Raw genomic sequence first — 20244 nt, forward strand, 5'->3', positions numbered from 1 at the left:
CGAGAATTACACACATCCAGGCCACTGACTTTCAGCCTTTAAACCTTATTTTCCAGCTCATTAACTCAGCGTGTGATTGACTACATACCACACACTATTCAATCTACAACATGGTAACATCATTGTTTAACTCTCAGGATTATAATTTATATTTTAGAGACGAGACATCACAGGAGATGAACAGCGTGTGCGGTGCTCTCACCCGTGATCCCGACACAGCCATGTCCAGCTCAGTGCTGATACTGACACTGACCACCTCGTCCGTGTGTCCATACAACACCTGAACTGGTTTGGGATGGAGACCCATAGGAGCTCCGCCCTGCAGGTAACGGCATGATTAGACGTCAGACCGAGCTGATCTCTCTCTAGAGAGTCAATGATGCATTTCATCATGTTTCATTGGCTGCAGGTTAAACCCGCTGCGTCCTCACCTGCTGCAGAACCTGCCACACCATGCAGGTTGTGTCTCTGGAGCCGGAGATCAGGTGGATGCCGCAGTGGTCTGTTGACAAACAGGTCACAATGTCTGGAGGAGAGATGAACAAAAACACTGATTAATACAGAACTTTACTTCTTTTTCTTTTTCAGCCAATGTAAAGTCTCAGTTTGAACACAAACACATCACAATCTGCTTCACGTACAACCACAGCGTCGTCCCGTCGCCCTTGTGCTCGCACTTATTTCAAAACTGAATCTAGCTGCCGCCTGCTGCTCACACGCCTGTGTCTTTACCTTTCAGGTCAAAAACAGTGGGAGGAAGGGCTAATTACTTTGACCAGAGACCTACAGTATATTAAATACATCACCTGCTGGAGCTTACAGGCACTTATTCAGTTAAATAATATGAACTTGCTGTTTTTAGATGTGACACGGGTCAAGATTTCTTTACCCATGTGTCGGATGTGCTGTCCCACAGTCTTGCCCTTCACCAGGGAGGTGACCCGGAGGCTGTTGTCCCAGTGGCCACCGCTGAAGAGCAACTTGCCGTCGTGGGAGACCACAAACAGCCCCGCCGTCACCTCTACACCAGGGGCGAAGGGCCCCGACAGAAAACGATGCGTCCTGGGAGAAGACAGGGAGAGTTTAGAAAGATCTTTGATGCTGCACCACAGAGGTATTTCCTGTACATGTGCTGTGCATGTTCTCACTTGGTGTTGGACACTGTGGGATCCTTGATGAAAGTGAAGTAGTTGGAGATATTCTTGTTGTAAGGCAGCCACCCATGGGTCCCAACCAGGCAGTTCTGACTCACTGTCACCTGGAGACAAAATACCATGATTGTCTAACACTGATTTAATTTAGTAGTAGAAAATATATGAAACAGCCTTTATTATTATTATGATTAGCATCAAGGCTCACCATAGTGTCAGGGCTCCCTTGGGTGATGAAGGAATGGGACTGATTCTTTGGCACCACAGCTTTAACCAGCGGCACGTTGTCACTGATGCCCTGCAACAGGAATGCACATGTTTTGTTTTTATTTTACCAGCTTCTGATAAATTATGAAAAGTAAGAGAAGAGCAAACGAGCAGCGGAGAGATCGAACCTCCACGAAGAAGGACTTGAGGTCACTGAGGTGTTCGAACATGCTGAGAGGACACGAGTCCAGCTGAACTTTCCTCTTCTCCACTTCCTCCTGAGACAGACGCACTGGATGGGGCTCCTACATAAACACACAGAGAGCTTCATTACCTGAAGTAACAGCAGCTGTTGTTTATTTGTGCCAAAGTTAAAATAACACCATGTGTCTTTAGTGGCTGCACCTTGAGTAACTGGCAGGGCGTCTGTCCAAAGTTGCTGATCATGCCCTCCAGGGCTTTCCGCTCCTTCTCATCAGTGATGGCATCCAAGTCCACTGCACCTGCAGCACCACAGCACCACGGTTACAATTCACAAAGGCAGCGGTTTCACCTGTGCAATGTTTGCACTTCCATGTCTCAACAAGCACTTTTCTCTAGAATTACAGTAGAAGTAAAAACACTTTTGCAATTAATCATCCTCCTTTAGAAACAAACCGCAACATGTCACTGTCACAGTTTTAATAACGCCAAGTAAATAAGTGTTTGCACACACACACACGTCTGCATATGACAGGAATATTGAGGGGAGGGTTGGGTAAAAGAAAAAAACCGTGATGTCACATGATGAGGATGAGAGCTGCTGTGGACGCTTTACCCTCGTATGTGCAGTAGTAGAAGACGTTCAGGGCCTCCACCGCTGCTGGGCCTTTCTGCTTGTAACCAAAGATCAGATCGATCCACTCATGAAGGTGCGCTGATACATACTCTGACTCCTGTTAGAAAAACACACACACACACACACACACACACACACTGAGGTTGTAACCCGAAAACCTACATAATACAAAGGCATTATCTACTACAAGCAAATGCGTGAGTGTGAGCTTTTAATCATTTAATGAATGGTTACAGGTAACGATCCCTAAGCTGCGCTGTCATCTCACCAGGGCTTTGCGGTGCTTGTAGATGAAGTCCTCCGGGGACTTGGCCCATTTGGGCAGAACAACATCGTTCACCCTTTCTTTAGAGATCTGCAGGCGACCCAGATCGAAGCCTGGGGGACAGCGGGAACAAAAGCGGCGAGGAAACAGACGGAGAGAAACAAGGTAAAAGAAATGAATTCATAATATATTTATGATCATCCTACATTTTTGGTAATTCATTTGAAAAGGATTTGATTTGAACCTCACCATTCTGGTTCTCTAGGAATTCTGGGAAGTAGAAGAACTCTGGGATGAGCTCCTTGACGTCGTTGGGGTTGTCCATGAGCGTCTGCCATGTCGCTGGGATGGAGTGGAACTGGCGGTCAGCGCAGTCGAACCTGAGCCAAAGATAATATAATGAACGCTGGAGGCGGCAGCTGCATGCAGGCACATACATTTTTACATCTCAAACTTCCTCATGTGAATGATATGATCAGAGCAGATAAATGAGAGGAGGAGGAGGAGGAGGAGGAGCTGCTGACGGCCTGGTGGTCTCGCCTCCTTACCGTCCGCTCTGCAGCTGGATGTGCAGGGAGGTGAAGGGCTCCACTCTGATCAGGTAGTGCATCACCCCAGCAGCGTTGGAGTAGTGGGTGCCATAATGGAACCTGTCAATGGTGCCTGTTGGGTCCTCGAAGCTTTCATACCTGATGGACACATATAAGTTATTGCTGCTTATTGAGCAGCTGCTGACACATTTTATTATTCACAGATGTTTCGGACGAGGATTCAACAGAAGAAGTGAAATACAGGCGGGTGAAACATACTTCTCTCTAACTGCCTTGGCGTTGCGTTCATTAAGCACGGCCACAGGCTTTGACAGGTCCCTGAACACCCGAGGATCAGACAGGTCCAGCTCCTCTGAAGTGTAGTCCGCTAGAATCCAGGGAAACTGGAAACAAACGCACGACAGAATCAAACATTCACGTTCACCCGGCGCCACAGCTCAACAGTACAGTGTTCAGTGAGGAACATACCACTGGGTACTGAGCCAGGTTGTTGTACGTTCTGCCTGCAATCGTGTTGAGCTGCATCAAGTAATCAAAGTTGGAGATCTCCCGGTTCACCCATTTCTGTTTGACGGCGAGACGAAAAGAGAGAGAGAGAGGAAGTCATTAGTTCATGTTCCAAGATCTTTCAGAAAAAATAAAAACAGCTGCTGGTGTAGAAACTGTTCAAACCACAAGTTCTTTTCCACTTTAATTCATAAACAAATCACTCCTCTGGTTACTACAGCTCTTATTTATAATAGATGCAGTCTGTGTATATACCTTAACACAAGAGTCTGGGAGGCCATATTGAATTTGAAGCAGTTCAAAAGAAATTATTCCATCATTAGAAAAATGGCACACTGTCTGGATTTCCAAACTTTCTAAACTAAAAAAAGGTATTTCTGGATGGAACAAACCTTTAACCTTTATTATTTATTACTGTTTGATATCTGTAACTGATAGCGACATCCCTGTGTCCTGACCTGCGTGAGTCCAGAGGCTTTGAGCAGCTCCTGTGGCGAGCGGGTTCCATAGAGGCTGAGCGATCGCAGCAGCAACATGCGGCTGTAGACTTTGTTCCTCGCCTGTTTAGAGAAGAAATAAGGATGTTGTAATACTTGTTTACGTGTGGTAACATTATCGAGTTTTGCTTGTGGCTCATCACCTCTTTCTTGAAGTTGAGGAAGTAGTTTGTCTGGTCGATGAGGAAGATCTCCAGAGCAGAGCGACGCAGGTTATATCGTCGCAGGTGGACCTCTCGGATCTGAGAGAGGGGCCACTTGAAGTCGTGGCCCACTCCTTCAGGAATCAAGCAGACAGTTAGTGTAAGTAAAAGTTTAATGATGTTTTCTTTTTTCCCCCATATCGTCTCATCCACCTCTCCGACCGTCTCCTCACCTTCCTCTTTCTCCTGGCTGCTGTCGTAGAAGTAAATGTGCTGGGTGGTGAGCTCCAGGCGGCCGGGCACCACGTCCACCACCGTCACCAGCTCACAGTCCTCCCACAGCACCAGCTTCTCCTTCTGGCCGGCCTCCTCTGCTTCAACCCTGTAGGACACGGAGAGGGAAGTGGGCCGTTACAAGACATCTCAATAATTCTCAGCTCAGCGTCTGTTATGTGAACCGTATCTAGTGACTGACTGGTTGCTGGCAGCAGCGGGGTCGTCCTCCGGCAGCTCCAGGATGTCATCTTCCAGGTCGCTGACTTTGACCTGCTTCACGGCCTCCAGCAGCAGAGACTCCGGGTTCACACGCTGCTGATGGACACCTGAACGCAGCGGGAGAGACAGGTGGGAATTAAAAACTGAAAGGAGGCCATCCGGAGAGATGCAGAGGTTAATTTCACACGGCAGTGCTGTAAATTAACTTCTTGGCACGACAAACTAGATAAACATCTGCCGGGAACATAACACCCTGCATTTCCTGTCAGCTCAGGTCAGTGTTTTTGTTTCATAAACAGAAGAGTTGCACGTTTTTAAAACCTGTTCTCTCACATCACTTATCTGGATTATATTTTTAACTACAAGTCACTACAAGCTGATTATTCCCTGTCAAAAGCCTCTGGAATGAAAAGAAAATGCAGATACTGATTTTCTTCCTTTTGTTCTGCTGCTGCCGGACATCAGGCTCAGAGTTTCAGTTGTTTGTTTGTTACGAAACTATTTCATTGCTATCATTTCACAAAGTTCCTGGCCAGTGTAATGGGTCACTTTTATTAACTTATATTGAATCTGGCACCTTTCAGCTGGGTCATTTCAGCACTTGCGGAACTGCCGCTGGCTCCTGTTTGTTTGCTATAAATTAAAAATTTATGAACCCAGCAAAGTGCGCACATGAGAAATCCTACACTTCTTGAGACGTAGCAAACTCAGAAGCTTCTTTTAAAGCCGGTAATCACGACCAAGTGGAAACGTTTCACAGAAAATCATGAAATGTGAAACTAAACAGAAACACAATATTTAGATAGAACTGAAAAGTGTAGGAGTCTGTTTTTGACTTAAACCTGCATCAAACTGTATTTGCAATATTATTAAATAAAAAAAGATAAATGAAATAAAGACTCATACAACTTAATAAGGAAGAATATATGGAGCAGAGTGGATCGTCCTCCTCGTGGAGGGGCAGGACACAAGTTCAGCTTAAAGAGGATTTTCAAGGTCAGTCCATTTTAATCTGTTTTATCAAGGGCAGGCTGGATGAGTGTGCTCGAGATACACTGTACACACACTTATCCTGATGATATATCAGTGGAGTAGGTCGCTTTCTGCTGCAAGACAGCCATCGATGGGCCAAGTTGTGAAGCGTAGTTTTAAAAGATTAAATTTGTACGAAACCGTTTCAGTCCAAAACTCACAAACACCAAGAGTCAGTGTCGCCCGGAGCCCGTACAGAAGCGGCGCTGTCTCACCTAGGTTGTCTCTCAGGGCGCTGGCCTCCCTGTGAGGGTCGTAGTTGTAATTACGGACCAACTTCAACCTCATGCGGGAGTAGTTCTCAGCACTGGAAACCCTCCAGTGCATCTCATCCTGCTGCCTGTTAGAGATAATCACAAAACATGCCTGTATGTAAAATTTATACAAATTATATTTATACACACTAAGTTCTTCCTGTTTGTTTTTGTTTTTCTACCACTGCTGCTAAAAATGTTCGAAGTGAGTAAATATCAAAGTCGACACAAACTCCTGTCCCTGTCACTACTGTAGAAAAATACCAGACACGCAGTTAATACCTGTCAGCCCACGGCCCTCTCTCACACACCAGACCCCGCCGTGCTGCCTTCCACTGCCTGAGGGTGGCGCTGTTCTGGCTGTGCTGCTGCTTCAGCATGCTGTTGTAGCGTAGGTTCTCCTGACGGCCTCGGCGTGAAAAGGGCTCCACAAACTGCTCCTGAAGGACAAGAGAACAGAGGAGTTCAAGGGAGAGAACGTCACACAGGAGCCATGTTCAATCCTTATCCGTTTATTACTGATCCAACTCACCTGGAAGCGGATCTTGCTCTCGCCCCTCTCCCTCTCTCTCTTATGCAGGTTGACCATGAAGGCCTCATAGCACTCCTTCCAGTACAGAGCCATGGTCTCATGACCTTGGCTGAATGTTTCGATTTCATACTGCTTCATATACGGAATAATCTGCGGAAAAACGACATTACATATTTATTAAAATTCTGATTCGCTATAATCTAACACAACAACAGTAACTGTAAATCTCAATCTCGTACGTATTTGTCGAGGTAGACGCGCCACTCAGGTGACTTGCAGTACATCTGGAAGTCCTCGAAGAAGGACGGGCTGCCGTTGGTGTCCGGGAGCTGGGGCAGGTGCAGCTCCATGTAGAGGAGGCGGTGGACTTTGGAGAGCAGCGTTCGCAGCAGAGGAACCAGGAAAGAGTAGGTCTCCTCCGTTTGCTCCTGCATGGAGCGTCGCAGGATGCCCTCCACCTTCCCGAGCAGGTAGCAGGCCTCGTCCTGGCTGGACACCTCCTTGGTCTGCAGGATGCCGTTGAGCTTGGCAGTGGCCATGGCACACACCTGAGACGCAGGTAAGTTATTATTTTGCGTTTCACAGAAAAAGCCACAAGAAATACACATTGAGAAATATTGAAAACGGATGAAATGGAGTTCAGTTCACCTCAGGATCCTCCTGCGCCATGAAGCCCAGCAGCAGTCTGAGTCCGACCTGGGAGAGCTGGAACCACTGGGTGCCAGCAGAGTACCACACCATGAGGCTGTCCATCAGCGTCACAGTCTCCTCCAGCACCTTCTCCGTCCACAGCGCTGGATTGACCAGACCCTCCGCCTGCAGGAAGTCTTGTACCATGTGAAGCAACCGCACTGCGTTCTCCGTGTGTTGTGGCAACGTGGCGGCCGACGCCTCGCGGTTATCGCTCACCGCCCATTCCAACATACGCTCCATTAGACTAGAGAAAAGAGAGAACACACAGATAGCGCATTAGATACGGTTGGCGAGACCGTCTCCGGAAGCGTCCGGCCTCGATCACATCCATCGCTGACTGAATCCTGACCTCAGTTTGATTTGGTCGACAGGAAGCAGCAGCTCGTTGGCGGTTCCCAGTTTGGTGAGAGCTGAGAAGACCTGGCCTCGCTCCAGCCACGCCGAATCATCCGAACCTTCGACGCCTCGCCACATCACACACAGCACTATCTCCAGCAGCATGCCGCACAGCTCCTCCTCCGCCCGCTAGGGGGTGACACACACCAGAGAGACAGAAAAGCCATCATTAGAATGATTAAATTAAATTAAACTTTATTGATTCCTCTGGTGCATAAGTGCAATGATGGGTAACAGGATGCTGGAAAGAAAAACAAAACATTAATAAGAAGATGACAATATAAAAAGGCCAATCCTACAGTTATCTAATGTCTGACTTATTTGTCGTGCTCCTCGGAGCTGGGTGACAGTCGGAGTTTCAGTACGATCCCCCTTTAATGTGTCTTTTAAGATAATCTGCTGTTTCATGGATGATGGGACATCCACACACTGACAAATTCCTTTAAAAACGAATCCTGTAAGTGACAGCTTCCTGCTGCAGGAGGAGACAGGTTGTCTGTCTTCAACCTCTGCCCTCCAGTGATGAAGAGAGCGCATTAGATGAAAGTCAGAGCTCAGCTCCCTGAGATGGCAGTGACATTTCACTCACTGAGTCACAGGCTCTTGCTGTTAAAGACATCCTCGTTTTCTTATCACCTGCTCACTGCTCGGGAGAAACTATTTTAGGACTTACTGTAGGTGATATTACTCTTCTGAAACTCCTTTTCCAACCAAGAAAAAAAAACTAATCAAAACACATCACTGAGTCACTGGATGACATGTTCCTTTGTTACGATGAGCACACACTGTAGTTTATTTTGAGGTGATCCCGGTGATAACGTCCTGCTGCTAATACTGAGTACAGCACCAAATGTGCAGCTGAAAATAGTCCCCGACAAATGCACCATTTACTCCTGTCTGCGTAACGTTGGTTAAAACTACTGTGTAAAACAAGTACACCATGTAAAAACAAAGTATTTCATAATTTATATTTAAGATTCACCCTTAGGCAGGAGACAGGGAAGGAATAACATCAAGTATTGAGAGACAGACTAATTATTACTATTTATCGACAATAATAAAACACAGAATATTGCTAACCTCGTCCTTTAATAAACTATGACTGTAAACAACGTTGTGAGGACAAAACTCTCTCTCTAACCCGGCCTTCCTCTCCAGTTATCTCAGCGAGATGAAACGAGTCTGATCTGTTCAAAAGTCCAAATCCATGTGATCCCTCATCTCACCTCAGCATTGTTGAAGGATTCCCCCAGTGAGATGTTGTCACTGAAGAGGAAGCTGTCTTCAGTCAGGGAGGAAGTTGCATCTCGATCTCCGGAGCTTCCTGGGAAAGGCTTTGAAGCCTCGAGTGGTGACGGCGTGCTGGGCATGCTCCCGGGTGTTTGGCTGCCGCTCTCTGCGCCTTCGTAGGCCTGCAGGTGGGACAGGTCCAGCGTCAGCCCGCCTGATTTTCCCACCACCCAGGGCTTGACGTGGAGTTGTGGCTCGGTGGACGCAGAGGAGGACGGCGTGTCCAGCAGCGAGATGACGTCGCCATTCTCCAGGCTGTCCACAGAACGCGTGTCACCGATGCTGAGCCGGTCGTCCTCCAGCCGGTCCAGGCGGCCAGCGCTGCCTGCCCGTGCCCGCCTCTCCAGCGGCAGCTCCAGGCGGTTAACGTTGCCGCCACCGGGCCGGCTCAGGTCCAGGCTGCAGGTGCTGACGGTGTCGGCGCTCCGCAGCGGCAAGGACCCTTCCCCCCGCAGGTACAGCCGCATGAGGGTGTCCTGCCAACACTGCTGCTTTGAGATCTGGAACGCAGCATCCTGTTGGGACTGTAGCAGCTGGTACACCTAAAGACAGAAGAGGAAGAGTGTTAAACTTTAATGATACCTGCGGGACAATGGAATCATGTAGCATCTTCAAAGCTAAACTCTAACTGATAATAATTCACTTTGATTATTACTGGTTCCTGACTTCGAACGCAGTTACCTGCTGAGACACTTAAACCTTAGAAATGTATTAAATCTTAAAGACATGAAACTTATATTTATTGGGCCTTTGCAACAGGATATAAGTAAAGCAGCTATAGTCAAGAAAATGAATGAATGAGAATCTGCAAAAGTTTTTCTGCAACGGGCATAAGTGTTTTAAATTCAATGCATTCACATTCTGTACAGTGGTTTTAATTAGTAGCGGAATCCGCCATCCCTGCACAGGATTCAGATATATATCTATATATCAGAGCTCCCAGAGCTGTATTTAGTTCCTGCCAATGCAAACCCAGCATTTCCTGCAGCTGCTGCTTCACATTAAAAGCATTCAACTGGAGAAACACATACTGTGATACAGTCACAGGAAACACAGGGAACTGAGTGGTAGTAGTGCTGGATGAAGATCTGCAGGATACCGGCTGCTCACACTCTCATTACGGTAACAACTCCTTGTACTATGCGCTCCTGTTGTGAGGATAAACTACGTGCTTTGTGTGCAGCATGCAATCAGATAACCTCTATCTGATTGCATGCCCATGGCATGATGGGAAAAGGCAGATAAAGTCTGGCTTCTTTATTAAAACAACATGAGTTTGTTTGGCTGTAAACGGACACACCAGTTACCCATAAGCTGGGTGTTGCTGCTGGTTAAAACCACTGTTACTACCAGTGACCACGTGTGCGTCTGTAAATATGAGGGTGAGTGGGAAACGTCAACAAAACCTTTGACAACACAAATTGATCGCTGAACCTCAAAGTCTTTTCCTGCCTCTGCTGTTTTTCAGTATGAATAATAAATACAGCGAAGCATCTGCAGGTGATCGCTCACCCTCTTGCAGACGATGAGGCGCACAGTGGGTCCGGCCCGGTGAGTGAGCTGCACCAGAGACATCAGGTCCTTGTAGTTCACCACTTGATCTGTAGATTTTAGATGCATGCACACACACACACACACACACACACACACACACACACACACTTTATTGGTGTTTCCATGTGCAAATGCTATCGTCCGTGCTTTTCTCTCCACTGCCTCTGACACAAGTTTTCAGGGTTTCAGTTCTAGTTGTAATTGAGAAAATTACTTCAAAATAAATCGTACTGCACCCTGAACTGTTTTCTGTCGGGTTTATTTCTGGAGAAACATAATTATAGTAAAAGTGAACAAGCATTTATAGACCTCAGCTTGCTTTAGGCCAAAAGATATGTTGCACAGTTATAGAAAAACAGTGACAGACCAAACACTACTCAATGAATAAGACGGATGTTATCAAGCCTCCTATTATAATGGATAACTTGCATATTAAAGGCTAAACTGCAAATATTTTAGAAAATATGGAGGCCCCTCATTAATTATGTTAACAGATTATTAATATGATTTTTTTATGATTTCTTCTAAAGACTTAGAGGAGAACATACTGAATGTAAAAGGCTGTTTTTAATGCTAAATAAAAACATAGCAAATAAAAAGGAAAAATAATGAGTTCTGGCTTAATGCTCCATGAGGACTCGTGATTGATCCCATTAATTCAAGAAGCAATCACGTAATGGCACTGGCCTTGGTGGACAGCAGAGAATTAATTGATGGGATAAAAAAAAAAAAAAAAAACCTGCTAATTGATTAAAAGCTAGTCTTCAACCGAGGCTGAAAACCTTTAACTGAAGAGGAGATTTATTGTAGCAGGAGAGAAAACAGTGGAAGAGCCAGACTGAGTAATGATACTTTATGGCAACAGCCCAGACAGACTGACCTGTGTGGAGGACCTGGTTGAGGAGGCAGCGGATCAGAGTTTGAGTGATGTGCAGCTCAGAGAAGAGCAGCGACAGGCTGGAGTAACCCGCCTCTCTCAGCCGCAGACGCTGCTTATTCTTCTCATAGACGCGGTCGCAGCGCAACATGCGCTCGAAGAGCTGCACAGAGGTGAAGGGGGAAAAGGATATTTTACTCATGAACAACAAGATGATGATTATTAAACACTGGAGCTTCCCATGGTGTAGCTGGCTGTAACGCACCTTGAAGACGAGCTCTCTGAGTCGGTCTGAGTGTTTGTTATTGAGCAGGAGAGCGTAGCAGGAGTCGGCCGCCCCGGGCTCGAAGAGGAGCAGGAAGAGTTGGTCCCTGGCCGGACTGCTCTGAAGAAGGCTGAGCAACAACTCCAGCAGCCCACACAGCTGCAACACACGCAGGAACAACCTACATTAGTTACTTTTTCATAGTTAAGGTAGATTGTTTTGACAGATTCCTACATTGCTGGAGAAGCTCTGATCGTGCGTTATGTAGTAGTGATTAATCAGCACAGAGTCACATCTTCACGGTGAATGTAAAACATAAAGAAATGGGAGCTGTGAAGTGGGCATATGTATGAACTGTTTAATTAAAGGTTACGTTTTGATAGGTGAATTTTTCAGTCACGATTTAACATGATTCATTGAGTGTGACATTTGAAGAGTCAGTCTGGCTTGATGAATGGATATACAGCATCGGAGAGGTGGCAGATGCCCGGCAGTGGATGAGGATCATGCGATTATATTGACCATATGTTCATAGAGGCTGACGTAAGCTCCCACATATAGCGCTGCGGTGTAAGAGGATATGCAAAGTGTCAGACAAAATGAAAAACGAGACGGGGCTAAAAACAGGAAGAGAGGTGGGGAGGAGGTGTGACGAGAGGAGGGAATGGATTTCACAACATAGGTCACAGATACCGAGGCCGGTGAAACCGTCAGTGATGGAGCTTAAGAGTCACACAAGAAAACAGCCAAGCAATGCAGTGGTGTGCGTCAGCCAAAAGCTGATGAATATTGCTTACAGAGGGGGAAAAATGTATAAAAATAATGTAGAGAGAGAGAGGATGGCAGAACAGCTGCCAGGCGGGAAATACGCTGTACAACTTCCTGTACAGGTGTCACTGCAGTGAGCGTGACAGGGAAACAGAAACTCCTGCAGTGAGAGGTCATCTCATTCAACAGTGACATCCTCAAATGGCAGAAGTAGTGGCATCAACCAGTTTCACAATATATAGGTCATCTGACAAATATACTCTAATAACAACTTGACCTACTCCAGATTTCGGTGCCGCACGCCTTAAAAGTTTATTTCTCGAGCTGCTGACTGGCTGAAAATGAATTAACCTTTTGTTCATGGTGAATGTTTTACTCTCTGTGTGTTCTGGTTCTTGTTGAGGGACAGTCTCATTAAGATACTGTATGATTGAGTGCAACAGTGCAAGCAGGTGTAGAAAAATAATGATTCAATACAATTCTAATTGATATTATCATTAAAAAACTGACTCCACCCCCCCTCACCTGTTCCTCGTCTCCGATGGCAGCGACATATCCCAGAAGGCTGTGCATCTCTTCCTGTGACATGCCCTTGCTGATGTAGTACTTGATGAGGCCAGAAAGAGAAGCCCGGATGGTACGGATGTCATCCTCACTCAGGTCACTCTCTTTATTACTGCTCTTCCTGCAGAGCACAACACACAACGACGATGACAATGATGATGATGACGTTTGGTGAAAATATACAAAACACCGTACATGTATGAACTTTGGGATATGGAGTCTCACCCATAATAAAGGCGTACGGTGTCCAACAGAAACTGAACTCCATATTTTTTCCTGAACTGTTTCCTGTTGTCTTTGATGACGGTGGACATGTACTGGATATGACCTTCACAAGAAGAAAAAGCAAAGGCACAACTCAGATTCACGTCATGTTTCACACAGTACAGTGTCACATCCAACTCAAATCAACCTACACACCTACAATCAACAAGGAGCAAAACCAACCAACACAAATATAATGATACTTAGATAATAGTTTCATTCCTATTTAATTGCTTTTACCTATTTCTGAGACTTTGGTGACACTAATGTGCACACTGTGCCCTTCAGTCGACCTGTTAATGCAAATGGTTCATTTCCACATTATGAAAGTTTTGTCGGGTAAGTTTTTGGATATCTAAGATCTTTTAAAATCACACCTGTTTTACGATCACACCAGCCAGTGTGAAAAATAATATAAAACCAGCGGGATGTGGTCAAATATTTATTACCAGTTCCGACGATTATTGGTCCGTGAGCAGCTTTAACACTAGCTCAGGCATTTGGAGGAGGATCTGTTTGGTCAGATCCATATCCAGACCAGCATCATCTACCTCTGATGGAGGCTGACACACAGCTGTGTTGCAAAATTTAGTACAACTGCTCTTAAAATGCACAGTTTTATTTTATGTTTTATGTAGTTTGTTGTAGTCTTCTAGCTGTTGGTTGCTACACCCCCATTCGCTAATGAAAATATGATCGCTTGCTACATAAACTTCGATCTCACCAATGCGCAGAGGGAAGTCTCCTTTGTTCCAGATGTTGAAGTTGAACAGTAGATGCGTGTGAAGCTGCTGCAGCAGCGCCTGGTTCTTCTCATATGTCACCTGCTCGATCAGCAGCTGCATAGCAACGAGCACGCTGACATCGACGTGACCCGCCGGCAGCTAAACACACACACAAACAACGAAGAAAAAGATCAATTATATGCACATTTACTGGGACACACATGCAAATTGATGAAACTCAAAGCGGGGAGAGATTACAGTAGAAAACAAAGATGATATGAAAATATCACACATAAAACAAGTATTTATTATGTATAGTCCCATAAACCATGATGAGGCTTGTTAGGGAGCAAGTATAAAGTAATGTGACACCCTTAACTCTCCCCACAAACAGATAAGGAGCATGTTGGAATGGGGAAACACATTAGTGGTTTATTTGGACTTTTACCATTTACAGGGTGTGGTTACTTTGCAACAGCAAAGTGTCTGGGTCCCTGAGGAGGCTGTTACTTTCCCATGGTGTAAATGCTGAATCAAAGGTATTTTCAACCCCTCGATAAACAAATAATTACAGTGGGACATGGATCAAACAAAAAGAAAGAAAAGGAAAAGAAAGAAAGAGTTGAGAATTAAAGAACGAGTAAATAGGGGAACGAGACGGAGACAAAGGAGAAGACAAACACAGACGCACAGAACAAACACAGACAAACCTACAGACAAGGACAAAAGCTTTCTGAGGTGAATTAAAGTCAGCGGGGGAGGGTCCAGCAACATTCATAATCCTCCCACCATGTGAGTCTCATACAGTATGAGTAATGTAATAAAGGGCAGAAGTGGCCCCTTTTATCAAAAATAAATTGAAGTCAGAAATTCTTCATTCCCCTGCTGCTGAACCAAACTAATCCAGCTTGAATAGGGTGAAAAACAGAAGAGGCTTAAGTCCTATTTGCATGGACTAATATTATGTAGAGACTTTAATGCAATTTGTGAGATGCACTCTGCTGGTAGAAATGGCCAAATAAGTGCTTGTAAAACATCCCTGTAGATCCCTACGCTGTTATAACGACAGGAAAATGGAAACCACACATCTGAAGAGGGAAAACTAAAAAGAATTAAAGCTGAACTGAAATTAATCAGCGAGACTCAAACAGGATTAACATAATCAGGGAAGTCCTGCCCTCACCAAAACACGAACCTTGCATTGTTTTAATTAACAACTTGCAGAGGTGTGGGGGTTGTGTTTCTGGTGTAAACAATCTCAAACTGTAAATATTTCATATTTTTGTTCAAACTGTTGTTTCAAACTGATCCAAAGAAAGAAAGAAAGGAAATAGTGGAAATAAAGTGAAAACACGCTCTTTTGTTTTAGGACATGTGTCTCCAAGAGTCTCCTCCTGTACACAGTTCCCATGATTCCACCCCGACAGCCTGGTTATATTACTCATGTGCAAAGTTAGGGGTCGAACAGAGACCTTCTGAAGCAGAGCTCCCAGTGTACCGACGCCATGCGAGTGGAGCAGAGTCTCCTGGTTGATGGGATGCCTCTGCAGGAAATGCTTCAGCACCAAGAGGAAGGTGGCCACCAGATTCTTCTCCAGACGAGCCTCTGAAGCAGAAAACCAAAAATACGTTTGTTCCCGCAGGCTGCTTAACCGTATCAACGCACTGCAGCAGTTTCATAATTAATAAAGGAAATACAGACCTGACGCTCTGTTGGATGGGAGAATGACCCAGTCTCCATCAGCCGGTGTGGTCACATCAGGGGTGATGAAATCCGACCCAGCTGCAGGATCACCGGCGTGTTGATCGGGGGTCACCAGGGTCAGCTGCTCCAGAACAGGGAACAGCACCGGCAGGCCGCCCACACAGTTGATCATATCCTGCCACAGATAACATAGCGACACATAGGAAAACAGAACACGCATCCGTGAAATAAGAACTGGGATATTCCAGAGAGCACAGGACAGTGACGTGACAGCGTGAGCTCCTCCTACCTTGATGTCCCAGTTGACCACTTTGTTCCCAGTCAGGCGTCCATGCAGCATGTTCGGAGACAGGTCTAGACAGATGGGGTTCCTACAAGCCTGTCGACAGAAGGACCATGTTTAGATAAAAAAATGAGTTTATCAGTCATTAATCATATAATTTATAAAACTTATATGACAGATACGATCTCAAGAATCAGTCGCTGCTCTCTCTACATGGCTGATTTGAGGGATTTAAGAAGGGATTGCTTAGACAGCTGTGGTCCAGTCACCTTGGGCGAGTAGTACAGCAGCAGTTTGGCTGAGAGGTCGCCGAGTTCTGACTCCTGGGCTTTGAATGGAGAGATGCAGTTTGGACCTGTGCAGAAAAAAAGGAGAGTGAGAATTTAAGAGAGAGAAAGAAGCAACAGCACTGGTGTGTTCTTTTATTCACTGATCACACTGCTGCTGCTTATCTGTTCATCCCACTATACTTGTCTTTCATTTCTAAATCTACCCTCCTCCTCTTCCTCCTCTCACATCATCTCCTCCTGCTCACCAGCACTACAGATGGCTTTTATGTGATTGGGCTGCAGGGGCTCGTGGAACACCATGACGCTCCCGAGCTGGCCCTGCAGGGACGTGGGGCTTCCCCACTCGCTGTCCTGAGTCCCTGCAGAGATGAGCTTAGTCACAGACTCGGGCTTTCCCCCGAGCAATCCCCCCCAGGTCTGCGGTGACAGGATGCCGCCCAGCGAGGAGCGAGTGGTGGGTGTGGTGGCGGAGGAGAAGGGAGGGTCTGGGATCTGGGAGGGCGGGGGAGTTGTGGTGCGGTGGCCTGCAGAGCCGATGCAGCAGGACGTGAACGGCTGTAGGAGGAGAACAGAACAAGACTGAGTCAATAAACAAACACTAGATAAACTACTATTTTCCTCTCTCACTGGCTGCTTGTCCATGTTGTTGATTATTTCTTTATTAATCATTAGACGAGTGCAGGTCTCACCTCTGTCATGGTCGGATACTTAAGCGGGGCAGACAGTTTCTGCTGTCCATCAACATAAATGTAGACGAGACTCTGTCCAAACGGCCTCTTTCCTGGTACGTGCACCACACTGATGCTGTGCTGTAGGAAGAATTCAGACAGCACTGAAGTGAAGTGGCACTGCCCGTTCAGTAAGTACATGTCAATAAATGATGTCATTGAGCCGGACTCACCCAGAGAGAGTCACAGAAGCAGTAGTCGGGCAGCATGACTGTGACATACTCCTTCTTCGTGCATACAGCCACCACCAACACGCCCGCTGAGCTAATGAAGGCCTCGAACCCCGTCCCTCCCGGGGTAAAAAAACTGTGTGAGATGAAATAAAGGAAATCCGTTTGAAAAGGTGTTTGTAACGTTTCGATTCATATTATCTCGGAGACTTAACATGTTTAGTTTAGCTGATATACGAAACACTTCACAACTCTTTTGTCTCACCTGTAGAGCTGTTTCCTCTTGTCTTTGCTGGGTGGGCCCAGCTGGTCCTGGTCCAGCGACAACCAGGCGAGGAAGCTGAAGGCGGAGCCCGGCCAGCGCTGCACTGTTGGAACGACGATGCCTGCCATGCTGGGTGACAGGTCAAAGTACTGCATGGCACTCTCCAGGCCCTGCTTGCGTACCATGGCCAGGAGGGCTCTCAAGGCGGGACCTACATAGGGGTGTGCTTGGCTGGACTCTGGAGGCCTGAGGAGGCGCAGCAGCCCCAATAGTTCTCTGGCACTCAAGGACTGGGAGCCCAGCGATCCCACCAGCCCCAGTAGACTCTCAGCGCAAGCTCGATGTAGCCGCTGGTGGCGTTCCAGGGCAGACAGTGCTCGCATGACCATGGTGGCGTTGACGCAGGTTGCACGGGTCTGGCGATTGAGGCAACTGAGGCGGCGGAGCCAATCGGCCGTGAAAAGCTGCAGCTCCGATGAGTCCAGCTCCGGGAGCCACTGGACCAGCAGCAGCAAGGGCTCCACATTACTGATGCCCAGGAGCCCCACTGAGGTGTGCTCACCCTCCACCGCCTGCACACAAATAGAAACACATGGACAATGATAAAGACAAGGAATATTCACAGTTGTAGAAAGGCCTTCGAGGTCAACAGGCACCACATCTTTCTCTCACCATGTTCATCAGCTCTTTGAGGAGGTGTCGGGATGGTTGGCCAAGGGAGATGAGCACCTCATACAGATGATTGTAACCGATCCTCTCCTTGAAAACCTCCTGCAGGGAGAAGAAAAAAGTAACACAATGAATGTATACTGTAATGTATGACTATTTTGTTCGTGGGTTTCAAACACTTTCAGTAATAAAACATTTTAAAGCAAAAATCGTATCAGATTAGGGGACCCTGTGGCAAAATCTTATCAGATGTGGGTCCGTGGACTCATTTGTTCCGATCTGGGCCCTATTATTCTCACTTACTTGCTTCACCTTTGATATACAGTTGGTAAAATAATATGCAATTTTTATGCACATAAGGTTTATCTCTAAAATCAAACGATTTCCTTTCACTGCTGACCTGGAGAAACTTATTCGTGCCTTAATTTGTGATTTGAGGCTATATGTGATTAAATGAATGTTCCTGTTACCTTTGCAGCTGGTGATTTATGCATCACTGTTGTCAGGGCTTTGATAGTTGCTACAGCGAGGGAGTCTAGTCGCCCTTGAAACACCTGAAAGACAATATACAGGTCAGTCACTGGGAACAGATGATAGGACACAAGTCAAATCTCCTCTTATTCCGGATGAATGTTATTTCTATGGGCAACAAAAGCATGCATTCAATTTAAAGCCACATTCATATACAGGATTTGTGACACTCAAAAGATAAGGATCAACTTATTTCTGAAAACAGCATGCATCACTTGGAGGAATAAAAGAGAGACTTAAGCAGATGCCTTGGAGTTTGATTCAATTAGTGTGAAAACGTGAGTAAAATCATTGATGATGGTTAGAACCCTGTGTGTCACTGCAGTAGGAGCTGGCATCAAAGCTTGTACTGCAGATGTTAAAGTGAAGATAAGGACAGTGTTGTCTTTCTGCTCCAGGTTAAAAAAAAACAACAACAAAACAATCCTTTTAAAAGCATGAAGATGTGGCTGGAGCAGGAAGCGCTCAGGGGCTTGGTCAAAAAAACTCCCACCTCCACACACACACACACACAAACACACAAACAACCACAAGGAAGTACCACACAGTTTTTCCTCACAGACACACACACACAGAAAGCATGCAAACCATAAAACACAAGCCAAACCATGAAAAATAAAACACAAACACATCTCCATCCAGCTCAGTCCTGCTCGTGACCAACAACGTTCTGGGTCACCAAACCCCCTTATTTAATTAACATGCAGCCATAGACTGAGTTGATCCTACAGAGAGTCTCGGACCAGCTGGACAGGGACTGTGGCAAAAAAATAAATAAATAATAAAAAAAAATCAAACACTGAAATCATCGTCACTGAGTCCAGATCACCTCAAAACACTGAACTCTGTGAGAAAACACACCAGGCCAAGGTGATAGCATTCCAGTGGAGCCCGCAGTTTACCGCAGAAAACCAGGACGATGTGTGGGGGAGGTTAGGAAGGGGAGTGAAGAGGGCTGGGGTGGGGGTGGGGGGGGGGGGGGTGAGGAAACTGAAAATGGCAATAACATAAATGAGATCTGACAGAGGCAAAGTGGTCTCTCCACAGCAAGACCATTGAGCACCTTGGATTGAATCTAGTTTTAGAAGTTTAATTTTTAACCGAACAGCTGCTCCACCCTGGATTTCTACAGGTGACCTCGGGAACAACAAAGGTACATCTGTGTGTGTGTCGTCTTCATGCAGGTTTTTCCACCTGCATTCACAAAATCCACATCAATGGAGGGATTATACCCCACAAAGGTGGCTCTGAGAGAACCAAAAGTACAAAGAGGAGAATGAAAGCTGGTTTACTCTGAGGGGAACAGGTGACCTTTGTGTGCACGAGATGATTCAGTGAAAGAGCTCTGACTGACGGTTCACACTAGGGCTGTCCCAAACGATTAATCTAGCGATTATTTTTTCGATTATTCGACTAATCTAACGATTTTTTTTATTTTTATTAACCTAACAGTAATTTTATTGCAATTAAGTTTTGCTGCCATCTTGACTCGCTGCGCCCAGGTGTTTCCTCTTTATTTGCTCGTGCATGACTGTCGTGCTAGAGTGATATGCCAAGATGCACTTTGCAGATTCTGCACACTACCGCACTGTTGGTGTCAAGATTAAAGTATTACCAAACTTTGGAGGACCGTGTGCGAACCTTTTTTTTGCCGCGTGTTGCTCCACATGCTCCGTCGTGCTGCTGGTAGACGCCGCCGTGTTGTTCAAATAGATTTACACAGACGCAAATCATT

The 20244-nt window shown here is 46.0% G+C and overlaps 1 protein-coding gene across 3 annotated transcripts in view; it reads right to left on the reverse strand.

Moving 5' to 3' along the window:
- Positions 1-20244, reverse strand: part of nbeal1 (neurobeachin-like 1) — a 43156-nt gene that overhangs the window by 3864 nt on the left and 19048 nt on the right. For all 3 annotated transcript variants that reach the window (XM_056370466.1, XM_056370467.1, XM_056370465.1), the window contains 40 exons: positions 18449-18532; positions 17982-18080; positions 17310-17881; positions 17048-17180; positions 16836-16955; positions 16392-16701; positions 16126-16211; positions 15863-15952; positions 15571-15748; positions 15341-15474; positions 13868-14027; positions 13105-13207; positions 12841-13000; positions 11548-11706; positions 11286-11445; positions 10364-10452; positions 8788-9393; positions 7515-7690; positions 7121-7409; positions 6712-7020; positions 6473-6622; positions 6223-6380; positions 5902-6026; positions 4635-4761; positions 4393-4541; positions 4160-4293; positions 3978-4079; positions 3481-3576; positions 3271-3395; positions 3010-3150; positions 2711-2841; positions 2465-2574; positions 2176-2293; positions 1764-1861; positions 1547-1663; positions 1360-1449; positions 1149-1258; positions 890-1062; positions 432-526; positions 203-319 (listed from right to left, as the gene is read on the reverse strand). In XM_056370466.1, coding sequence (XP_056226441.1) covers positions 203-319; positions 432-526; positions 890-1062; positions 1149-1258; positions 1360-1449; positions 1547-1663; positions 1764-1861; positions 2176-2293; positions 2465-2574; positions 2711-2841; positions 3010-3150; positions 3271-3395; positions 3481-3576; positions 3978-4079; positions 4160-4293; positions 4393-4541; positions 4635-4761; positions 5902-6026; positions 6223-6380; positions 6473-6622; positions 6712-7020; positions 7121-7409; positions 7515-7690; positions 8788-9393; positions 10364-10452; positions 11286-11445; positions 11548-11706; positions 12841-13000; positions 13105-13207; positions 13868-14027; positions 15341-15474; positions 15571-15748; positions 15863-15952; positions 16126-16211; positions 16392-16701; positions 16836-16955; positions 17048-17180; positions 17310-17881; positions 17982-18080; positions 18449-18532 — 6483 coding nt within the window. The remainder of the gene's footprint in view (positions 1-202; positions 320-431; positions 527-889; positions 1063-1148; positions 1259-1359; positions 1450-1546; positions 1664-1763; positions 1862-2175; positions 2294-2464; positions 2575-2710; positions 2842-3009; positions 3151-3270; positions 3396-3480; positions 3577-3977; positions 4080-4159; positions 4294-4392; positions 4542-4634; positions 4762-5901; positions 6027-6222; positions 6381-6472; positions 6623-6711; positions 7021-7120; positions 7410-7514; positions 7691-8787; positions 9394-10363; positions 10453-11285; positions 11446-11547; positions 11707-12840; positions 13001-13104; positions 13208-13867; positions 14028-15340; positions 15475-15570; positions 15749-15862; positions 15953-16125; positions 16212-16391; positions 16702-16835; positions 16956-17047; positions 17181-17309; positions 17882-17981; positions 18081-18448; positions 18533-20244) is intronic.

The sequence above is a fragment of the Seriola aureovittata genome, chromosome 24 (genome assembly GCF_021018895.1).
Source record: "Seriola aureovittata isolate HTS-2021-v1 ecotype China chromosome 24, ASM2101889v1, whole genome shotgun sequence".
Classification (NCBI taxonomy): Eukaryota; Metazoa; Chordata; class Actinopteri; order Carangiformes; family Carangidae; genus Seriola; species Seriola aureovittata.